Here is a 20,268-nt window from a genome sequence, read left to right as displayed (position 1 = left end):
AACAAAAAACAAAACAAAACAAAACAAAACAAAAAAAAAACACAAAACAAAACAAAAAACCAAAAAAAAACAAACAAAAAAAAAACCCAACAAAAACCAAACAAAAAAAACCACAGCTAGGCAAACACAGAAAGAATCTTGTTCCTTCAATAACGCAGATGAGTATTTTGGAAATAGTACCTGATATGGGGAAAGAAGATTGAATTAGTTATTAGACACTGGAACAGGTTGCCAGGGAGGCTGTTGGACACCTCAAGACTGGCATTGTTCAAAGTCAGGTTGGATAAGGCCTGGGGCAAGCTGGTCTAATGGGAGGTGTCCCTGTCCATGGCCTGGGAGGCTGGGACTGGATGACCTTAAAAGTCCATTCCAACCCTTAAACATTCTGTGATTATATTATGTGACTGCTTTTATGCTAGGCTTTCTCAGAATGAGAGACGGGGGAGTTAAGTAACCCTCAGTGCAGTTCCTAAGCGCGCTTCACTTTCAAGAAAGGGGATGTAGGTTTTCATGTCACTCTGGAGGAAGTGATCTTCCAGTATATTGCCCACCAGTTCCACGCCGACGTCACAGGAGGAATTTAGGACACCAGATTCTGTGTATTCCAAGAAAACATTCAGTATGTAAATGTTAGTTTTGTCACAACCCATGTTGCTGTCAACCTGATCTCAAGAGAACTATCCCAGAGAAATAACTAATTAGTAACCTCTACACAGTGGGGAAACATGAAAGTAATAAAGAATAGTTCTGTAGTTGAGATAACAGAAGGCTGTGGTCTCAGAAAGTGGGGAAATCTCTGCCTGCCTTCCCTCAGAAGTATATGGGGTTAATGCATGGAGCTGCATCAGTCTTGAAAAGAGGCTGGATGAATGGAGATGACCGCACTCAAGTGCCAAACCCAAGTTTGATCAACTCAGGGTTTTCTGTTTGCACAACTCATGGTTTTCTGTTTTGGTCCTGAGAGGTCTGTGCTGCTCAGGCATGACCAGGTCTGAGTTGCTTTGTGCCTTGTACCCATCTCAGCGCTGCACCCAGAAACTGGGAAGCTCAGGGCCAAATCCTGCAGAGCAGGAGTAGCTGGAAGGCTGCTCTGTGGCCCCTGAAGCATAGGGCAAGCCTGTCACTGAAGAGGAAGAGGCAATGGCATGGGAAGGGGCTTAGGAGCTGAATTGAAAGTTGAACTTTAGAACTCAGGAAGGAGTCAAGAGAGTCCACAGGGAGGGGGTGGCATTTCAAGCATGTTCCTTCATTTAGACTTCTCTGGAGGGCTTTGACTCACCTTCTGAAGCCTCTGGTTCTGCCCACACAATGTGTCAGGAGCCTGCCTTATGCTAGATTTTGGGTTCTGCTTTATCAGGCTTCAGTTTGTGCCCCCTCACTAACAAAGCTGAGGGGTATGTAACCCACAATGTTAGGTTCCTGAGGAGCCAAAGCCCAAGCTCATGAAGGTGTAGTAAATAACGTGTGAGACTTTTACCAAAATCCGCATAGGAAGTGCTTGTGAGACTGCGTTTTCATTTCCTCTTTCAGATTGAGTGCTCTCGCAATGCGTGATGCAGAAGTCACTGTGACTGCTCTCCTTCAGAGGCTCCCTCAGCAATGCTCTCTGCCATGTTGTGAGGAAGCCTCCCTTGTGCTGAGGTATCTGTTCCTGGGAAGGGAATGACTTCACCTCCAGGCTGAAATGTGTCTGGGCGACCTACCTGATTTCCCCTATACTGCCCAGGAATTCAGGAAAACAAATGGGCACATCCCGGTTTTCCCAACACACAGCTGGCATCTTGATCACATAGATTTTTCCTGCCTCCCTTTGAAAATGATACCAAAAAAGAATTAGGCTCTTTTTTTACAAAATAGGTGTATTTCTTCTTGTGTTTTGTTTATATGTCTGTTGCAGTGATCATCTGGGACAGAAGAAAGGCTTGTAGGGTTAAAGAGTGTCATGGTTTACTTCCTGAGCATTGCACTTACCACATTATCCGATGCAGACCAAAATCTGAGCTGAGTGAATCTGAGAACTAAAAGGAAATCAGGCAGGGGGGACAGGAACAGCATCCTTCCTTAATCTCAACCCCCTTCCTAACACCAGCACCTTCCTTTTTTCTCCAAGAGGGACAAAAAGCAGTGGATTAAGAAGAAATGTGACTTTTCTTGTAGATTGACCCATGTCAAGACCCTGGGTAATGTTATTTTACATAATTTCTTATAAACCCTTAGTTATTTGTGGTTTGAGACTTTATTTTTGCTGTCACCCTACTTCTCAATGCAAAAATAAATTACAAGCCTTTGCTCCACCCCCATAAATATTTTCTGCAACAAGTTGTTTGTTTCTGAAAGTCACAGATAATGACTCATAATGAGTTTTTGAAAAAGGGAAGCAATGTATTTTTTAATGTATTTGCTATTCTCTCACAGCCAGATGTTCCCCTTCATTGCACAGCATGAGGAGGTGGAAAGGAGCCAAAAAACTGCAGTAAGAAAGAAAAAAACTCCCAAAAGCCAATCCAACAAACAACCAAGGATCAAGAGGAACAGGTCAGGTGTCAATTTTACATCTAACTTTGTAATTACCTACATGTGCATGGAGCTGAGGCTCTTTTGTTGGAGTTCCAGGTCTCTTAGAAGTTAAATAATGGATCAAATGCATGAAGCATGTGTGTTACTGAGGAAGATCTCAAATAAATAAAATTCAACTATTTTTGGGAAGTTACTGGGTCAAGATAATTCAGGAAATGTAGTGGAGGGAAATGGATGGAAATCAAGACATGTTAGAATGCATCTCTTACTCTACAGTTTTGGTTTTTTGCTGAGTTCACTCAGTTCAAAAGTTGTTTATGAAGTATTTTACAGATGGATGCACTATTTCCAAAATGCAAACTACTTAGCCAGATGGCTTCACATCTGGATTAATCTCAGCATGAAATAGAGAAGAGTAGTTGCGTTTTTAAGTATCTGCTCTCTGTAGCAGACCTAAAATTGGTGATGATCACCAAAGACATTTATATCAGTATAATTTGCAAATAGTATTTATTTCTCTACTTCTGACAGTTCTGAATATTTCTGATGGAAACATTTCAGAATATTTGGGTGTCTGATTTGCTTTATCACAGTTGCAATGGAAACTTACTGCCTGATTGCTTAGGCTGCTGTTGGGAAACCCAAACCTAGTTAAAAACCAGATGAATAGATGTTTAATGTGAAAATGAGGAAACACAAGTTCTCACATAAACTGGTGAAGCGCTGAAGCCCCTTATTCAAAATCTTGTCTCAAACTAAAAGGAAGATTGAAGATTTTAAGAAGATAGGATTCCCAAAGTGCCTTCTGTGAGCCTTCCTTAACTTCATCACTGTTGATAATCGACTGAATTAATTTCATTTTGTAGGGAAAAGAGACAAATTGATTCTCCAGCCTAAGCATGTTTACATAGGCTATATTCTTTTTATTTTTTGGCACAAACTGCCTTTCATCTACACATAAATTGTCTTTTTGTTTCCTTTTTGCTTTATCTTGTAAATTATTCTGTTGGTTTTTAATCTTTCTTGGAAGCAGTATGACTGTATCTTGGAATGCATGGTACTGTCATAATGTTAATGTGGACCGATTCATTAGCTGTCTTCAGAAAGTTTCCATCCTGCAATGAACATAAAATGCATGGCATTAGATCTTGATCAGGCAGTCTGTTGCTACTGTTTCATGGTTAGACATGGTTAGAGATAATTTCACTGAGCCCAAAATACTTGCTGAAAAGGACTTGCTTTCCACTTCTGTGCCTCTGGGTTTCAAGGCTGCTTGGGAAGCCAGTGCTTGTGCCCCTGCCTGAGGACCAGATGTTCCACTGCACTGGTCATCCGGGCCCTTCGCCTCCAGCTCAGGGGCAGCTCTCCTGCTGTGCCAGTGCGCTTGGGCTGCTTCAGGAGAATGGCACAGGAGTGCCCTCCCTGCAGTCTTATTGCCTGATCAGACAAAGTGGAGAACCTCTTGTGCTGATGGATTCTGAAGTGTAGACAATAGACACCTGAAATCCTGAAACTACCGCCACAGTTTTGCTTTCAGTGTTGTGGTAGTTGTGGCAGTAGCTGGAAGTGGTGCGGCTCTGCCCAGCTCAATTTGTCTGTGCTGGGAAAGGTGGGAGTCTCAATGTCTGTGGTGCCTTCACCTGCTCAGCCTCCTTTTGCTGGTAGAAGAGAGGACATATAGGCTGGTAAAATGATACTACTGATCAATCCTGACCAGAACTTCAGAGGCATCCTCACTGAATTACAACAGAACCATGCACACCAATGTTGAATCAGCCCAAAGTGCCTTGGGTTTTTGCACAAAGTCAGTTAGTTAAACGTGCACACTCTCCTCTGTAAAGGCAGGGCCATATTCCAGGGAGGGCCATATTCCAGGTAGCAGAAAAATCCTGAATGTCATTCTGCTACTGCTGTGTGAATAGCTCGTAGCCATGCTGGGCAGTTGTTGAACTGCTCCTTTTCTCCTCACACGTACTGAGCTGCTGGGCTGGGCTGTGACATTAGCCCCTGTAGCAGGGAGGAGGCAGCTGCAGGAGCAGCAGAATACAAAGAGAAAGCTTTCTGCAGCCTGGAGGGTTTGCCTCCCTCCCCCATCTACAAGGTTTTTACATCTGCTCCTGTAGTCACCAAAGACAGAAAGATATAGCAACCCACAACAAACCCACAGAGGCAGAGCTGTGAAGCTCTCCCCAGAAAGCTGACTTACGCTAAACCTCTCCACTCCTTCTCGTCACTCTGCATCTGGCTCTGCTGTGACTGCTGCCTCCAGATGAACTACACCCAGTTGCCAGGACTACATTGGCCTGTAAGCGCAGGTGTCTCTGGTTACCTTTAGAGCTTTTGGATTTTTTGTCTTCTCAATTATATAATTGTTCTAATTTGCTAAAAAAGAAGTCTATCTGAAAAAGCCAGGAACACAGAACACCACTCTTCTTTTTTTCTTCCCTTATCTCGTCTAGGATAGTTGACTTCTTTAACGTTCATTTCCAACAGCCTCTTTCAGCTTCCTGCCTCTGGTGAGTTCATTGCAATTTTTTTTTCCTAAGAGTCTTAATGTGAATTGATATTCTGAATCAAATTAAATATATTTTGGTTTACTTTTGTTAATTACTTTTATTAATAAGTTTGTGAAATTGGTTCACATAATCAGTTTTACTTTTCTGCTAAATACCATCTGTTAAACGCTTGGTGTTGAGATATACAATAACACACTGGCCTACATCTTGCATTTTCTGTATTTTATTTGTTCCAGAGTTTTTTTCCACCTCAGCGTAAAAAGGCCTTATATAAAGTAGAAAAAGGCGTGTGAAAAATTTCTTCCATGTTAACTGATATAGGAAAAAAGAAAAAATGGGAGTTACTCTCAAGATGGTAGATCTGATTCTGACACTCCTTTCTGTTGTATGAACTATGAATGTAGGAGTGATAGACTATGTATTATACAAATTATGTATAAATCTGCAACATTTCAAATGATGGTCTTCTTCCCCATTTGTGAAGTACATCATGCTTCTGAGGAAACTGTTCTGTTTCATCTTAAATGTTCCCAAACAAATTTAGGTGAAGATTTTATTGTGAGAATTTGAAAAACATGTTCTTAGGAGTGGAGTGAGATTCAAAGTATTTTTAATTTGACAGCTTATCTGTGGTTGGCTCTGGCTCCAGCAGCTGCCTGGCCCTGCTGGGTTTAACAAATGCCTGTGCCACCTTCTGAGATGGAGGATTTCCATCTAAATGGCCACATCTGTAACTCTGTGTTCAGGTCACTCCCGTGGCTTCTTCTCTGCTTTCTGATCCGGCTGTGGGATGTTTAGGATGTGGAGTCCCCTTACAGAGCAGTATGTGTGTATATGCATGTGTGCACATCTGTGCACACCCATTTCCAGATTCTCCTCACAGACCCTGCATCTTCTGATGCTCTAGTGTGATGGAATGGTCTTGTCACATTGCCAATGAGATGCAGTTAATCTGAAAGGTGAATGAGGATAAAGCACATTGAGGCTGGAACCATCTCTCTGACACAAGTCCATGCAAAAAATCTGAATGTGGATTTAAGATTTTATAACTTCTCATTTCAGCTGTGTTTCCACCTTTGGATGGGCAGGAGTTGAACTGTGGCATCTGGCAGAAGCCAGCTTTAACGTGGGATTTATCCTGAATAAAATACTTGCAGAAGGAAAAGGTAGGGTAAATGAGATAACTTAGTTATTAACAGTCATATATGTCAGCAAATTTTGGTGTCTGTTGCTGTTGGCATAAGGTGGGATTGTGCTGCTTCATATTCCACATTTTCAACCCCACCATTTGTGTCAGTGTTTGTGGTTTTCCAGTAGGAAGAACCATATGTGTATACTTACTTGACTTTAGAATGGGATTTGATATAGTTTTTCTGATATAGTCTGAAGATCTGTAATACAAATGGAGTCAGTTCTACCAGAGAAAGTGGGTACAGACTTCACGTGAATACTGTTTGAGATTTGGGCAGTAACTGCAGGGTCAAAAAGCCACATGTGCACTTGCTTCCTGCTGAAGTTAGAGAATAGGTCTTAGTGAGGCATAATACCAAGTTTTACATTCCCCAGATAGGGTGCTGCAAGCCAGGAAAATCTGTAGGTTTGTAGTTATAGAGAATCGGTGTTTTTATAAGTAATCTGTACTTACTAAATTCCAGAGTAAAGAATTAAATGTAAAAATGGATTTGATTTTCATGTATAGCAAGATTCACAGGCCATCAGCAGAGCAACATGGCTGTAAATTACTGTAATTTAATCCCATTTTAAGGTAATTTTACTGTGCCAAAGCAGTGGGAAATAATCTCCTGGCAGAAGAGCATCAGACCTCCAAATGGAGAGACTGGTGCTAAAGTCACATTGCTGGTAACAGCTGCTAGTGCCAGTGATGTTAGGAAGTAATTTCTTGTACAGTAAGGGGCAAGCCATATAAATCCTGAGAGAAGTGAGGGGGTGATCTGCAGCACACCCAGAGCACAGGAAGTGAGCAGCCAACGTGGCGGCAGTCATGGGCTGGCCTGTTTTGTAGAGCAATGGGTCTGTACCAGCGGAAGCTCCTGAGGAGCTTTTCTCGGTGATGCTTTCTGATAACCAGCCAGGAGAACACCAGGTCAGGGAGATGAAATTCTGCTGTTCCTCCTCTTGCTTTCACTGTGCAGTTCTAGATGTATAATAGCAGGTGAGTTAGGCACTTTAATGTAAAAGATTTTCTGTGAAAATTACCTCTTAACCCCCCATTTTCTTTGTGAAATTTTGGTGCTGTGATTCTATAGTTTTCAGTAGAAACAGTAGAATATTTCTTAGGGAAATATCACTGAATGCACCATTCAAGTGATTAATTCGATTGACATTGACCATAAAATGAAAAATTGGAGATTTTTCTATAGTATTGTTTGAAAAGAGATAAAATAAGTTACTGTAAAACTTGCCTTTTTCAAAGTCTTGGTGTAACATTTGAGACATCAAACCACACAACTCTACATCATTCCCAAATTAAGTTCTCATATTTTTGGCTAGTGGTGTGTGGTTTTATTAAATCTACAGTTTTCAAATGTTTCCATGCTATGACACAACTTACAGCTGAAAAATATTTTGAGATAACCCCAGCACAACAATTAAGAAAGGAAGTTGGCTGCAGCTGTCTCAAGCCCACTATTAAAGCATTATAGCCTTAAGATGCTGGGCAGGATCACACAAACACAACAAAGCAATGTAACAACAAAATTTGTGGGCTGTAGCGTACCATTAGCTCTTCTCCACAAAACCAAGTAGAGTTTCCTATTTGCTTAGCAGGATTTAGTTGTCCTTCAATTTTTACATCAGTGAAGAACTGGAGAACCGTTCCAATCCACCAGATGGATCAGTGTACAGTGGAAGGGGAGGTTTTGGAGCCTGCAAAACCTCTGTAATGCAGAGTGTGAGTACTGGAAGTCATGGCTACAAACCTTGGTGTATCAGGTCTGAATGAGCAAAGTGGCAGGGAGCGATAGTCCCAGCAGTCCCAGTCTGTCACTGCTGACAGGGTGGCTGGAGGATGGGGCAGCATGGTCTGAGCACTTTGTGCGCACATGCACGTCCTGCAGAGCGGGTGTGCGAGAGGCTTGTGCCCAGCCTGGCTTGTGGCCGTGCCCTGTGTTTATCACAGACCCTTTATCGCTCCCCCCTGCCCAGTTCCTGCTGCTGTGTCAGCGCTGTGTTGCTTTTGCACGAGCTATTACATTTGCTCTTTGGTTACAGAAGCCAAGGAGAAGTGTAAATTGCTAAGGGATGAGGGTGGGGCTGAACTCGGCATGCTTCTCTTTACCTGACAAAACATATGAACCTGCTGGAAACCACACGAGGATTCTGCTATGGCTTGGGGATTTCTCTACGGGGAGCCATAGTGACCTGTCATGTAGGAAAGACCCAGCATGTGCTGGAAAGGGAGCAAACACCTCTCCTGGCAGAAGCTGGCACAGTGGGCTGTGGTTACATACTGTGCATGATGCTGCTTCTCACACACAAGCGTGAGTACCAGTAACTGACACTTGCCAGCTTGAGGTTGTTGTACCATCTGGTGATACCACTTCTCCTCATGAGTGACAGTGTGTTGCTTTTGAAGGTTAGACTGATTTATGTCAAAATACAGGTATAACTGTCTCTCCTAATATAAAAGCATGAGACTAAGACCCCTGTGTAGCTGGGGGTCTCTTTTAGTTGTTTCCTGTGCCATGGTTATTGAAAGAATATTAAATATTTCAAACGTGCAAGAAAACTGTTCTTTCCTTTCATTGATAGGCATGCCAGTGGACACACAGTCTTCAGCTTGCCTCTTTTATTTACATCAAAAGACTGTGCTTAAAAATCAGTAAAGACTTTGGACTTTGAAGTTATTGAGCTACTGATGTACCCAAATATCTATTAATTAACTTATCTATTAATTATCTATACAATTAGATAATTCGATAATTAGATCGTCTGTGAGCTTTTGTTTTTCTCATGATAAAAAATATATTATGAAACAGCTGTCATAAAACCCCTTCATGTAATTTCTTTGTTTTCCATCGATTTAAATGTGAGTTTTTAAATTCCCATCTCTTTCAGTGGAGGTTTAATTCTGGATGAAAAGCTGTTGGGTAAAGTATCTCAGAGTTTGAATCAAGTCCATCAGGATTCAAAAATAAAGCATGGGAAATGTTCTCATAATGTTCAAACATCTCTCTCCTAAAATATCTCTCATTTCATATGTGTGATCATTTTCATTCAAAATATGTAAAAATCAAGAAAATCAAGGAAAACTTTCTATGCTTCCCACTGAAGAACTCTGCAATAAGATTTACCGTAGCATGGGGATTTGCATGATCTTTAAACCAGCTGAAAGCCGAGTGGATGTCAGCTATAAATATGTGAAATGGCTTCTCAAAATACTCAGAATGAGTGAATGAGTGAGAAGGATTTATGCTGAAGAATGAGTGAGAAGGATTTATGTATTACATTTGGTTGTAGAGTCTTTTCTCCTCTTAACCTATTCCATATGACCTGCTGCTGTCTGCAGTATCATATGTTTTATATAAAGGTGGCAAGAGAACAAGATTGTAATGGAATCAGAGGAAAGTAAAGGAAAACAGACACTAAAATATATACTCTGCTCTGGTATATGGTTGGTGTAAGATATAAATCAATATAAAATCTGAGCTATCAGGTATAACTTGTGCTAATTCCAGAAAAAAAAATTTAAAAATAAAAGAAAGCTTGTTCCTTTGAAATTGGGCTTTAATCATAACTATGCATGGAAGGTAGGCAGTTTGAGAAGGCAAGTGTGCATGCCCATTTTTAAATCTAATTTTATCTGCTTAAATTAAGGAATTCTAGAGAGGCTGCATGGTAAGAAAAAAAAAAAGGTCCTGCTTGTATAATGGATATGTATTATTTCTTATTTTATCTGTGTGCTGGATATAGTGCATGAATACTAAGTCATGGCATAGATTGTGGAAGACAACTCCTTTTAAAAAATGTGTTGAAAAAATCAAAAAGATAAAAATCATAAATCAACAAATGCAGGACAAGTTATGATAATTGTATGTTTTATATCACACCTAATACTTGAAAAGTATTTGAAATTATTTCAAAGCAATGTCTTCACATTTTTAACATTTTTATGTACATGTGTGCACACACAAAATTTAAGAACGATATTAAAGATGGCAGTTTCCCCGCTATGTGAAATCTGGACTATGATTTTAAACACTCTGATGTATACAGAGACAAGAAAAAGGTTTTTGTTGCTGGCAATCCTAAGGGGAAAAGCTAAAATTATCAAGGAGTTTCTGTTTTATAAAATAAATACCAAACCAAATTATTGTTGCTTATTTTGCTAGCTTTGCTCACGAACGTCCGAAGTTTGATGTTCATCACAGCAAAAGGAATGGTGACATGCAGTAAATATGAGTTCTTCCTGAATTAAAAACAAATCATTATGTTTTAGCAAGAGGTCCTTATTGTGTATTGTTTGATCAACATTATTACTACTCAAAACACCTGTACATCTAACACTTTATTCTTCTCACAAAATATACAAAAATAATCTTCCATGGAACACTGGCTAAATCTGTTCTAACATTTCCCTTCTCCATCTTTGTCTCCCACTGAAATCAAACTTGTGCAAACACATAACTTAATGAACATGGAGAACCTCCTTCTTCTCCCGCTGATATTAGGGGGAGAAGATCTAGGCTTGAGAATCTCCTTATTTTACGATAGATATTTTATAAAATCAGAGCAAAGTTAAACCTGAAGAGACTTCTGAAAGTAAAGTTGGCGATCTTGCGAGGGATCCTTTGAGGAAAATGGAGAAATGGAAGGGCAATTTTTAAAGATGTTTTAACATTGAGGAGCATGTTATGTCACTTGTAGCATTCATGTATTAGCTTGTAGCTATAGTGTTACTGTTGATTACTTTGTAGCATTTAAGGGAGCCAGTCAAGAAGATCGAGTAGTGTGCAAACAAGGGAGAGGGGCGCGGTCATACCACAGGTTAGAGCCAAAACACACAGAAGTCAGCCTTCTCCACTGCACTGGGCTTGGCACAGGCTTGAAAGACGGGAAGCCCTTTTGACTGCAAATGCAGGTGTGAATATGGAGATGCCAGTTTGTTTTAAGAATTTACCATGTCACACATCTGCAGGATTTAATATAAATCCATGCATCTCCTTAACAACATATTGTAAAGGTGTGTCTAATAAATTTAATGGCTGCATACACAGCAGAAATATAACAGTTTACAATGGGTGACTGTGTAAATTTATATGTAAAATTCTATCAATTAGATACCTAGATTATTGCAAATCCCCATCTCTGCTCATGGAGATTGTGCGTGGAGGTAAATGTGCATACAAATACATATGTACCTCTATGTGGACCATGACCATTTCAATAATGCATCCATTTGATGCAAAATATGTATATAGCTTTTTAAATGATGTTAAGTTATCTTGCCCACAACACGTTTCCTACAGCAATCTGTAGCAATGTCTTTTGCAATGAATTAATACCAAAGTGTCCATATATATATGTATAGGGACATGCACATGTCCATGCACATATAGATTTGATTTTTTGTACATGACTGTATTGATTCATCACTGAAATACTTAGATTTTAAATATGCATAGATTTATTTTCAATATTTTTGTGTATCTATATATGTGCATATACATTTCTATGCATCCAGTCTTGCAAATAATCCATCATTCTCTGAGAAATTATGAATGAATATTTAAAAGTAAGAAATGTTAGTTGTATATGAAAGAGAAATGGATACCTGTGTCTGCAGATGATAAAAATAAAGAACAAGCAGAAATAGGGGTAGGGTCAGGCTCACTGGAAAGAAAACATAATAATTGTTGAAGGTTTTAAATGAAAGAGTACTTCAACAGCCGTAAAAATTTGGGGAGATTTTTAAGAGTTAAATCTATTTTAAAAATCCTACAAAAATATGTTATCAAAATATGTTGACAAATCAAAAATATGCTTTTTTTATTTGTCTCAAACTTCAAGAAATTTAACTGTGTTGAAAGAGGATGTGGCATAAAAAATTTGAAGTGGTTTGAGGCCCAAACATTTCTACATGTCAATAATTCTACACACACAGTAGTCTAATTAAGGTCAATTACTTAAATATAATGTGTTTTATATTATCAAGGCTTCAGTTTGGCTACAATGCAGTTAGAGCTGCTGAAAATTTGCTTTTGACCTGTAAGTCATTTAGGTAGAAAAAGTATTCATAAAAGCTCTTATCCAAGCTTCTAAGTACCCTTTCAATTCTTTAAAATCACATATCTATGAAATGTGTGATAGCACTGGGGTTAGCACATAGCACTTTATCAGTGTTCATCTGCAAGTGTGTCTGTATCCCCATCTGGATCCAGGAGCGGTTCTGTGTCAGTGTGAATATATATATGTATCTATATCTATATCTATCTATCTATCTATCTATCTAATTTTTAAAATATATTTATATATTTATGTGTGTGTGTGTGTGTACAGAAACAGAGACTGTGAGGGACAGCAGACAGACAGATGGCTGATGAACTTCTGTGCTCGAACGTACACGTGTGTGACATTTGCTCACCAGCTGCTCCATGTACAGCTGCATCTGTAGTGAAACTCAAAAATTTCTTCTCTGTTTAAGCACAGAGGAGAAAAATTAACACAGAGGAGGGTAGGAAAGAGAGGTGACATATATCAAGTATCCTGCAGAAGGAGAAGGCTAGGCTGACCTAACTTGAGGCATGACATGCCGCTCCATTTCTGGTGACTTTGAGGGTATTGGATCAGGCTGAGAATGGATTATGAGCTGGTCCTCTCTGAAGGGATTATTTTCCTACACTTGATTGACCCCAATTTCAGCTTGTAGAGAACATCTATACTGAAAATGGATCCCTTTTGAAAATGACCCATAATACCATGAATGCCACATAGTTTGTCATTTACCATGCCATAAACATGGAGAAAAATTACTTCAAACTAATGGCTTGAATCTTTAAGTGGGTACTTAGCATTGTCAGATCTCATTGAGTTCTATTCAGAGATTTAGGATCTCGGATGAATACATGAGTCTTACAGGCTTTTTGTTAATTTTTGGAGTGGTTCTAATAGTTTGTGTTCCTGTGTAATTTGTAAATTGCTGAATCAAGGTGTGATTAGCCACAGAAACAGGGTTCTTAAAGATAAAAGAAATATTTCCTTTGTTTAATTCTATAATTAGGATGAGAGTTAAATTCTTTTTCTCAGCAACTATAGTGAATTGAATAGATCTTTAGATATGTTATTATCTATTGCTTATGTATTATTATAGGTACTATTACTAAAGAAATTAAATTTTATGAAATATAAGATAGCTCATTAAGTGGTTTTATATGTATGTGCAATGTGTAAGCATGTGTTTCAATACATGTATTTTGTTACACAAAAACTTTCATCCCTTTACTAGGACTTCATGTCTCATTTAATCTTGTAAATAACACCGGTCTGTGTTCATTGTTGTTTTATATCAAGACTTCACATTCTCCATATGAGGGAATTTGCTTTAAATCTGATAACTTGAGTTCCCTTGCTAATAATAAAGTTGACAAGATTACTGAATATTTTATCATAAATCTTTCTCTTCATTTGCAGTGGTTAAAACTGCCAGAGAAAGAAACAGAGGTATTTTCAGGTGTTGACTTGATCCAGAAGTGATTTTTTGCAAAGGTTTCTAAAAAAGTGGTTCTCTAGTTTCTCAAAATTTCATAAATTAGAAATTAAACCCAAAATTCAGTTTTGTTTTGTTTTTTTTTTTTAACAAATAAAGTACTGAAATTTGAAAACAGGAACAGATTTCACTTTTGTGAACAAGAGAGTGAAAGAAAAATTTCCAAGCTTTTAAGTCCACAATTTTTTTAATTCTGGAAGGAGATTGTTTTTGAGATGACAGGACATCCTGGCTTTGAAAATATGGTGTCATTGCATGTTGCTTGCTTTTCTAACTTTAGAAAGGCATTGAAGAAATTATTGTACTTAAGGATAAAATATCTGTATAAAAGCTCTCACCCAAGCTTCTAACTATCCTTTCAATTCTTTAAAATATAAAATATAAAAGCACCTTGAAAGATAATCTGGCAGTTAATCTGTCAGTATTGCAAATAACAGCTGAATTATTCTGCTAGTGAGTGACCTGCCACCTTACTCTTGGGCCAAAGAATAGTGATGACCCCTGTGGTAGCCACCTTAGGAAGTGAATGAGTTCAATGGAGATTTTTTGGTGGAGTAGTTTGGGGAAAAGATGCAGCATCTTGCAAAGGTACAGGCTGTGAGCCAGTGGTGCCGCCTCTGAATGCCACTATGGACTTACATGCTGACACTCTCTGAGGTAGATGGAGGCTGATTGGCAAGACAGGGCTAGAGATCAAAATTGTCTTGAAAGGAATTAAGAAAACAGGAGGCAGCTAATGTAGATGTCAGAGAATCAGCTGTGAATGCATGACAGTGCAGCAAGGATGTGTTTACTTGCAGTCTCCAGACAGACTGCAGCTGATGGATTAGTTTTCAGAAGACCTGTGCTGTGGAAGCAATCTGGAGGATTGTATCTGAATGGAGCAAGTACACCTCATCCACAGAGCAGAAAAGCAGGCAGTGTGACCTTGACAACCTGGTGATCTAGCAGAGTGTCCAAACTGGAGTCACAACAGCCACAGTTTCTGTGTCACAAGGGGCTGCATCTTCTGGGTGCTGTCACTAACCAGGCAGCAGCGTCTCTGCCCTGTGTTGATTCCTGCCAGCCTTCCTCCTCCTCCTTCTGCTTGCAGGAGTTTTCTCAGGCCCTGTCCATGCCCTAGAGTGCCCACTGTGCCCATGGAGGTTAAGATGTAAAGCTGGACACTCTTCTGGTCAGTGAGGGTAGTCTTTGTGCCTCCTTCCTCTCCTTGAGAGCATTTAGCTAAGGGATGTGAGGAGAGTTCTTACATATCTGTGGTGCAATTGCAAGGAGCAGTGGTTACAGTCAGCACATTGGAGAAGAACTGTAGGCACTGTTTTGCAGACCCCACCTCTGTGTGAGGTGGGATTTAAAAGAGTAGAGTAGGTAGGCAAAGACAGTATGTACATTCAAGTATTGCACAGCTGATGGAAGTCTCTCCTGTGGTTTCAACCTCTTCTATTAGTCTAAATATTTTAATTTCCTTGCCATGTCAAGTCTCTTCAAGAACTAGCATAGACAGTGCTCAAACTGAAAAATTAATCTGCTGTTATCCTGACATAAACAGGACCTCTGCTGAGATGTAACTGAGGTAGGGAGTGGATAATGGCAATAATAGTTAGCATGTTAACTGCTTTAACTCTCCAAAGCACTTTGTGACTGATCCAAAAAGTTGGTTGTTTGCTTGCATGGTTTGTTTATGTATGAGCTAATTCCATTGAAATTCCAGCCTACCTGAGTGTGCACTATCAGGATCTAAGAGAGGTTTTGAAATTGGAGTACCTGACTTTTTATTTTCCCCTATCATAAGATGCTGTCCATCCCCTGGAGATGTTTAGCCATGGCAAGTCATACTCACAATGATCTTATAGTAGATACCAGAGATATTCTTCTCATAAATGAAAATTCCATTTGGTCCAGCTGATAAACTTACCCCTTTTGATGTATTAGTCCTTTTTTTCTTTGTTGCTAGAGCTCTTTCAACAAATACCAGATTAGTTTTTCATGGGATGTATATTCACTTGAATCCTCTACCTACAAAGAGCTCGGTGCTGCTGTGCTCTGCTTTTCATCCCATCCCATTGCAGGCTGGCAACCCCACTCACCTTCTCCATATGGTATTCAGCCATGAGCAAGTGTGAGGCATTTTACCTGCGTGAGATTGCTGAGGTGCAGCTCAGACACTGCCCAAGGGCAACTGTTGTAGGGCTTCTTGTGCTCACACCACCAGTGAAGTCCGAGATCTCTGTAACCACGCACGAGTGCCTGTATTCCAAAGACAGAGGGAACAAAACCTGAAGTTTACTGAAGATCACTACTCAGCATGACCACACAAGAATAAGACATGCATTCTTATACCCAGTGATTTTATAACAGGTCTTACCTTACTATTCAAATAATATCTTCTGTTGTTATGAGTGATGAAAGCATAAACCAAAAAAGCATAAAAGAAGATAGAGGTTTATATATTGAATTCCATATACAAAATGATCTTAATAAAGTTGGTAAATTTTTGAAAATCAAATTGTTGGATGAAAAAAAAAAAGCCTCCACAGCTTAGACTCCATCTCTGATTTGGAATCAGTTTTTCTGCAATCTTGTAATGGTTGTAGCACACTGTGCTGTCGGACCAAGACAGAATATGAGAGAAAGGGACAAAAACTTTTGCAAATATTTATAAAACTGGTTGTATACTGAGGCACAGAAGTGTCCAGTACTGTCTTTAAAGGACACTTTGAAGTACTGCTCTTTAAAGGACACTGCTTTTTGTTGATGCTTAATCAAGCATTTTCCATCCAGTGAGGTGAACTTGTGTAATTATTTTAATACAGTAATGCTGCTCTTACCCTGAGGCTGCAACAAGGATCAACTAGGTGCCTAATTACAGATAATGCTTCAATATGCACATATGTAGTCCCAATTATATATAGAAGCACATGAATTGTTGTTAACAAATGCAAGACCAGGGCCATTGAAGGCAATTTGTCCACAGGATCACAATATGGACCTTGTTATATACCAGGGTTTTTTGTTATTTACTGGATGGAATGTAGAACAATATCATTTGCTTTGAAAACAATTCTGCACTGTCACAGTGGGATATTTCAGCATCTTGTATTGTCTGTCAACTAGCCATATTCACTAGTCCTTAATATCTCTTTCAATCTTTAATAATTTTTATATTTTCAAAATAACCAGCATAATTTGACCTGGTAATCCACAAGTTGAGTGCCAGAACAATCCTTTTATCTGTCTTTCTCTGTTTTGGCATTTATGAAATTGCAAAAGTCATGCTTTGGACATCCTTATTTCCCCCACATTCCAATGTACAAAATAATGCATCTGAAGGCACTGACTACTCCTCGCACCAAAGAAATGTTTGTTCTGGAAAGGATACTTGGTACATGGAAACTTTCTCCTGAGGGTATGCATCTTTGTCTGAATAGGACATTACTGTCTTGTGGTGAAAGTGAGGTGTTTTCAAACAATACTGGTGACCCAATTTTGAAATAGAATACTCTGAAAGAGAGATTATTATTCATATAAGCAATTTGAATGTTTATCCTACATATGCTTTTTGAATTTTTCATAGATGTGTTTTGTAAAGGTCTCGTTTAGTTCCCTTGAGAGCTTGTTTGGAGAACAGAGAAGGCAAGAGTGTGGAGTTAGATGTAATGAATCTTTACAAGCAAATTTTCATCTGCTGCCACTAATACTTAAATTCTCAGTGCAGCCTGTTTCCCGGCAGCCAGGAATGCCGTGAAGCAGCCTCAGCCTCCATCCCAGTTCCTAGAAGCGAGCGGCAGTCTGAGCCGCGGTGTCGCCGGCAGGCCAGGAAGCGCCGAGTGTTGCAATGGCTCCTGTAGATACGGTAACCCGAGCGCGCACAGGGACAGCCCGCGGGCCTGGGGCCGCCTCTATAAAGCAGCGAGCTGCGGGCACACATCTGCCGGCAGCCGGGCCGTGAGCTGGGAGAGATGCAGGTGTGCCCGCAGCGCCACAGGAGGTAGGGCATGGCCTCTGCGCAAAACGAAAGCAGGGCAGCAGCAGTTGTCGGTACCTGTAAAATGTTCTCTTTAAGCTCATTTAGCACTTTCCCTTTTTGTTTCCCCCTTTGTGGAGTAAGCCAAAGCTTGGAGTGTTCTAGAAATAAAGGGAGAGGGGTGGTGTGTTAGGGTACTGAAAGTGGAGAGCATTACAGTAAAATACAGTATATGCCCTTTGTGGCCATCATTTATATCTGTGCAAATAGCCTTCAGCTGGGATGTGTCTCTACATATATGAAGGAAAGAGAAATATATTATTTATGTAAAAAACACATGACATTTTGAAATTATGCAGTGATACTTTCTTTTTAATTACTCTTGTTCATCAGAACTAATTTGTCTTCAGTTTTGCTGTTAGTGATTTTCGGAGCATCTTGCGTGTCACCCTGTGTGAGCAGTGAATCTTGCACACAGTGAGGAAGAAACAAATGCTTTCAAAATAGGAAAATTTGACTGAATGCTGGCAGGAGCTCAAAAGCAATTACATACTCTGAAGAGTACTCTTAGTTCAGTTTTACAAGGGAGTAAATGCCAGGACAGTTAAATTCCCTTCAAATGAAATTTTTACTGGGGCAAGCATTTGTAGTGGGGCTTTCTTTTGCTTCTGTTTCTTGATTGTTGAAAGCAATTTGTAAGAAAAAATTTACCCTCTTTTTGGTTTTTTCTATTGCTGTGAATCTTTCTTTGCTTTTAAAAATTGTTCAGGTTCATGTGAATTGAGATTCACTCCTGAAGTCTTTGCTTCCTCATTGTCACAAATGGTTCTGTGTTACTGTTTCATATGGGATTGTTTAAATAGTAAAATTGGTTTGCAAAGAGCTTTTTTTTTTCTCCTGACTACCTCTAGAGAGCATGACTACATTTTCAAGGGAATCTGAACTGATCATTTTGGGATTCAGGATTCTGTCTTGGTGAAAGTCAGAGACAGGGAATGTCTCACAGCGTATTAGTAGCAGTTATATAAAAGTTAAATTAACTTTATTAGTCTCTAGACAATTGGAAGGAAAAAATAGCTTGTGTCAGTGGAAAATGGTAATAGTGCTAAGACTGTTAGCCCCTGTGGAGCAGCAAGAAGGTTATTTATGTGAATGGCTGTTGCACACACAGCTGGCTGGGAGAAAATAGAAAAGGTCATCATCCTCAGTGAGGGATACTTGCCATGCCTGTCCAAAGATGTGTCCAGGCATCTTCATCTTGATGAGGAATGATTTGTTCTCTGTGGGTTATAAATGTTACATTTTATTTTTACTTTCCAGAAACGTCATTTGACTCATTGAAGATTTAAAACCAACAGAGTCATGTGGGAGAAAATGAAATTTTAGTCTCAAGTGGCAGAATCGAGTCATAAGAAGTAAAGAGATTTGGATGGTTTCTCACTAAATGGAAATTATATAGAAGGCTTCTAAGATCACTGCATCTCTCCATCCCGCTCCTGCTGCACAGAGACTGCACTCTTGGCCTTGGACATTAATAAAATGCTGGATTCAGTCAAGTGTGTTCTGGTGGGAGACTCTGCTGTTGGGAAAACATCTCTCCTGGTACGTTTCACCTCTGAGACTTTTCCAGATGACTACAAACCCACTGTATATGAAAATACTGGAGTAGATGTCTTCATGGATGGCGTACAGATCAGCTTAGGTCTTTGGGACACATCAGGCAGTGATGCCTTTAAAGGCATTCGCCCCCTCTCCTACCAACAGGCAGATGTGGTATTAATGTGCTACTCGGTGGCAAACCACAATTCCTTTCTGAACCTGAGGAACAAATGGATCAGTGAGATCCGCAGCCATTTGCCCCGCATCCCCGTTTTGGTGGTGGCCACTCAGACTGACCAGCGGGACGTGGGTCCCTACAGCTCCTCCTGCATCAGCCCTATGGACGGAAAGCGGCTCGCCCAGGATGTGCGAGCCAAGGGCTACTTGGAGTGCTCTGCCCTCAGCAACAGGGGAGTGCAGCAGGTGTTTGAGTATGCTGTGAGGACAGCGGTCAACCAAGCCAAAAGGCAGAACAGGCGGAAGCTCTTCTCCATTAATGAGTGCAAGATCTTTTGAGGACTGTCAGCAGTGGTTTTGCTCACGTTTGTTCTTTCTGTTTTCTCACAAAGACGCTGCAGCAGAGGGAATGGGAGGTGAATCAAACGAGGGCTCCTGGAAGGACCACAGTGCAGGTGCCTATTTATGAAACAGGTGTGCTCTTTATCTGAGCCTCTTCCCTCCAAAACACGTGTGCTATCTTGAAAAATGAAAGGTGCATACCCTTATTCACAGGCCTGTGTTTGGACTTGGCAAGCCTGAACTGCTGCAGGCCTAGCCTGCAGATCTGCAGATAACAGCAGTACTGTTATTTCTTATTTTGGTTTTGTTTCTGTCAATGTTCCTCAGTTGTTGGTTTGTCTGCATCTGCATTTATTTAATGACAAAATTGTGCCTGGATCAGCCCCTACCTCTGTCCTTGTGGATTTTTTTTTACTTAAGAATGTAGT

The 20,268-nt window shown here is 40.0% G+C and overlaps 1 protein-coding gene across 1 annotated transcript; it reads left to right on the top strand.

Moving 5' to 3' along the window:
• Window positions 1-6,113: 6,113 nt before the first annotated feature.
• RHOH (ras homolog family member H) lies at window positions 6,114-19,837 on the top strand. Its single transcript, XM_058804145.1, has 2 exons — window positions 6,114-6,199; window positions 19,043-19,837. Exon 2 carries the CDS (start codon window positions 19,262-19,264, stop codon window positions 19,835-19,837), a length of 576 nt encoding a protein of 191 aa, XP_058660128.1. The 5' UTR covers window positions 6,114-6,199; window positions 19,043-19,261.
• Window positions 19,838-20,268: the final 431 nt, after the last annotated feature.

Source organism: Ammospiza caudacuta, chromosome 4, assembly GCF_027887145.1.
Source record: "Ammospiza caudacuta isolate bAmmCau1 chromosome 4, bAmmCau1.pri, whole genome shotgun sequence".
Classification (NCBI taxonomy): domain Eukaryota; kingdom Metazoa; phylum Chordata; class Aves; order Passeriformes; family Passerellidae; genus Ammospiza; species Ammospiza caudacuta.
This window is presented reverse-complemented; position numbering and strand designations above follow the sequence as displayed.

Bases quoted from the DNA above. Each gene is read 5' to 3' on its own strand.
- RHOH (XM_058804145.1), top strand. From the start codon at position 19,262: ATGCTGGATTCAGTCAAGTGTGTTCTGGTGGGAGACTCTGCTGTTGGG.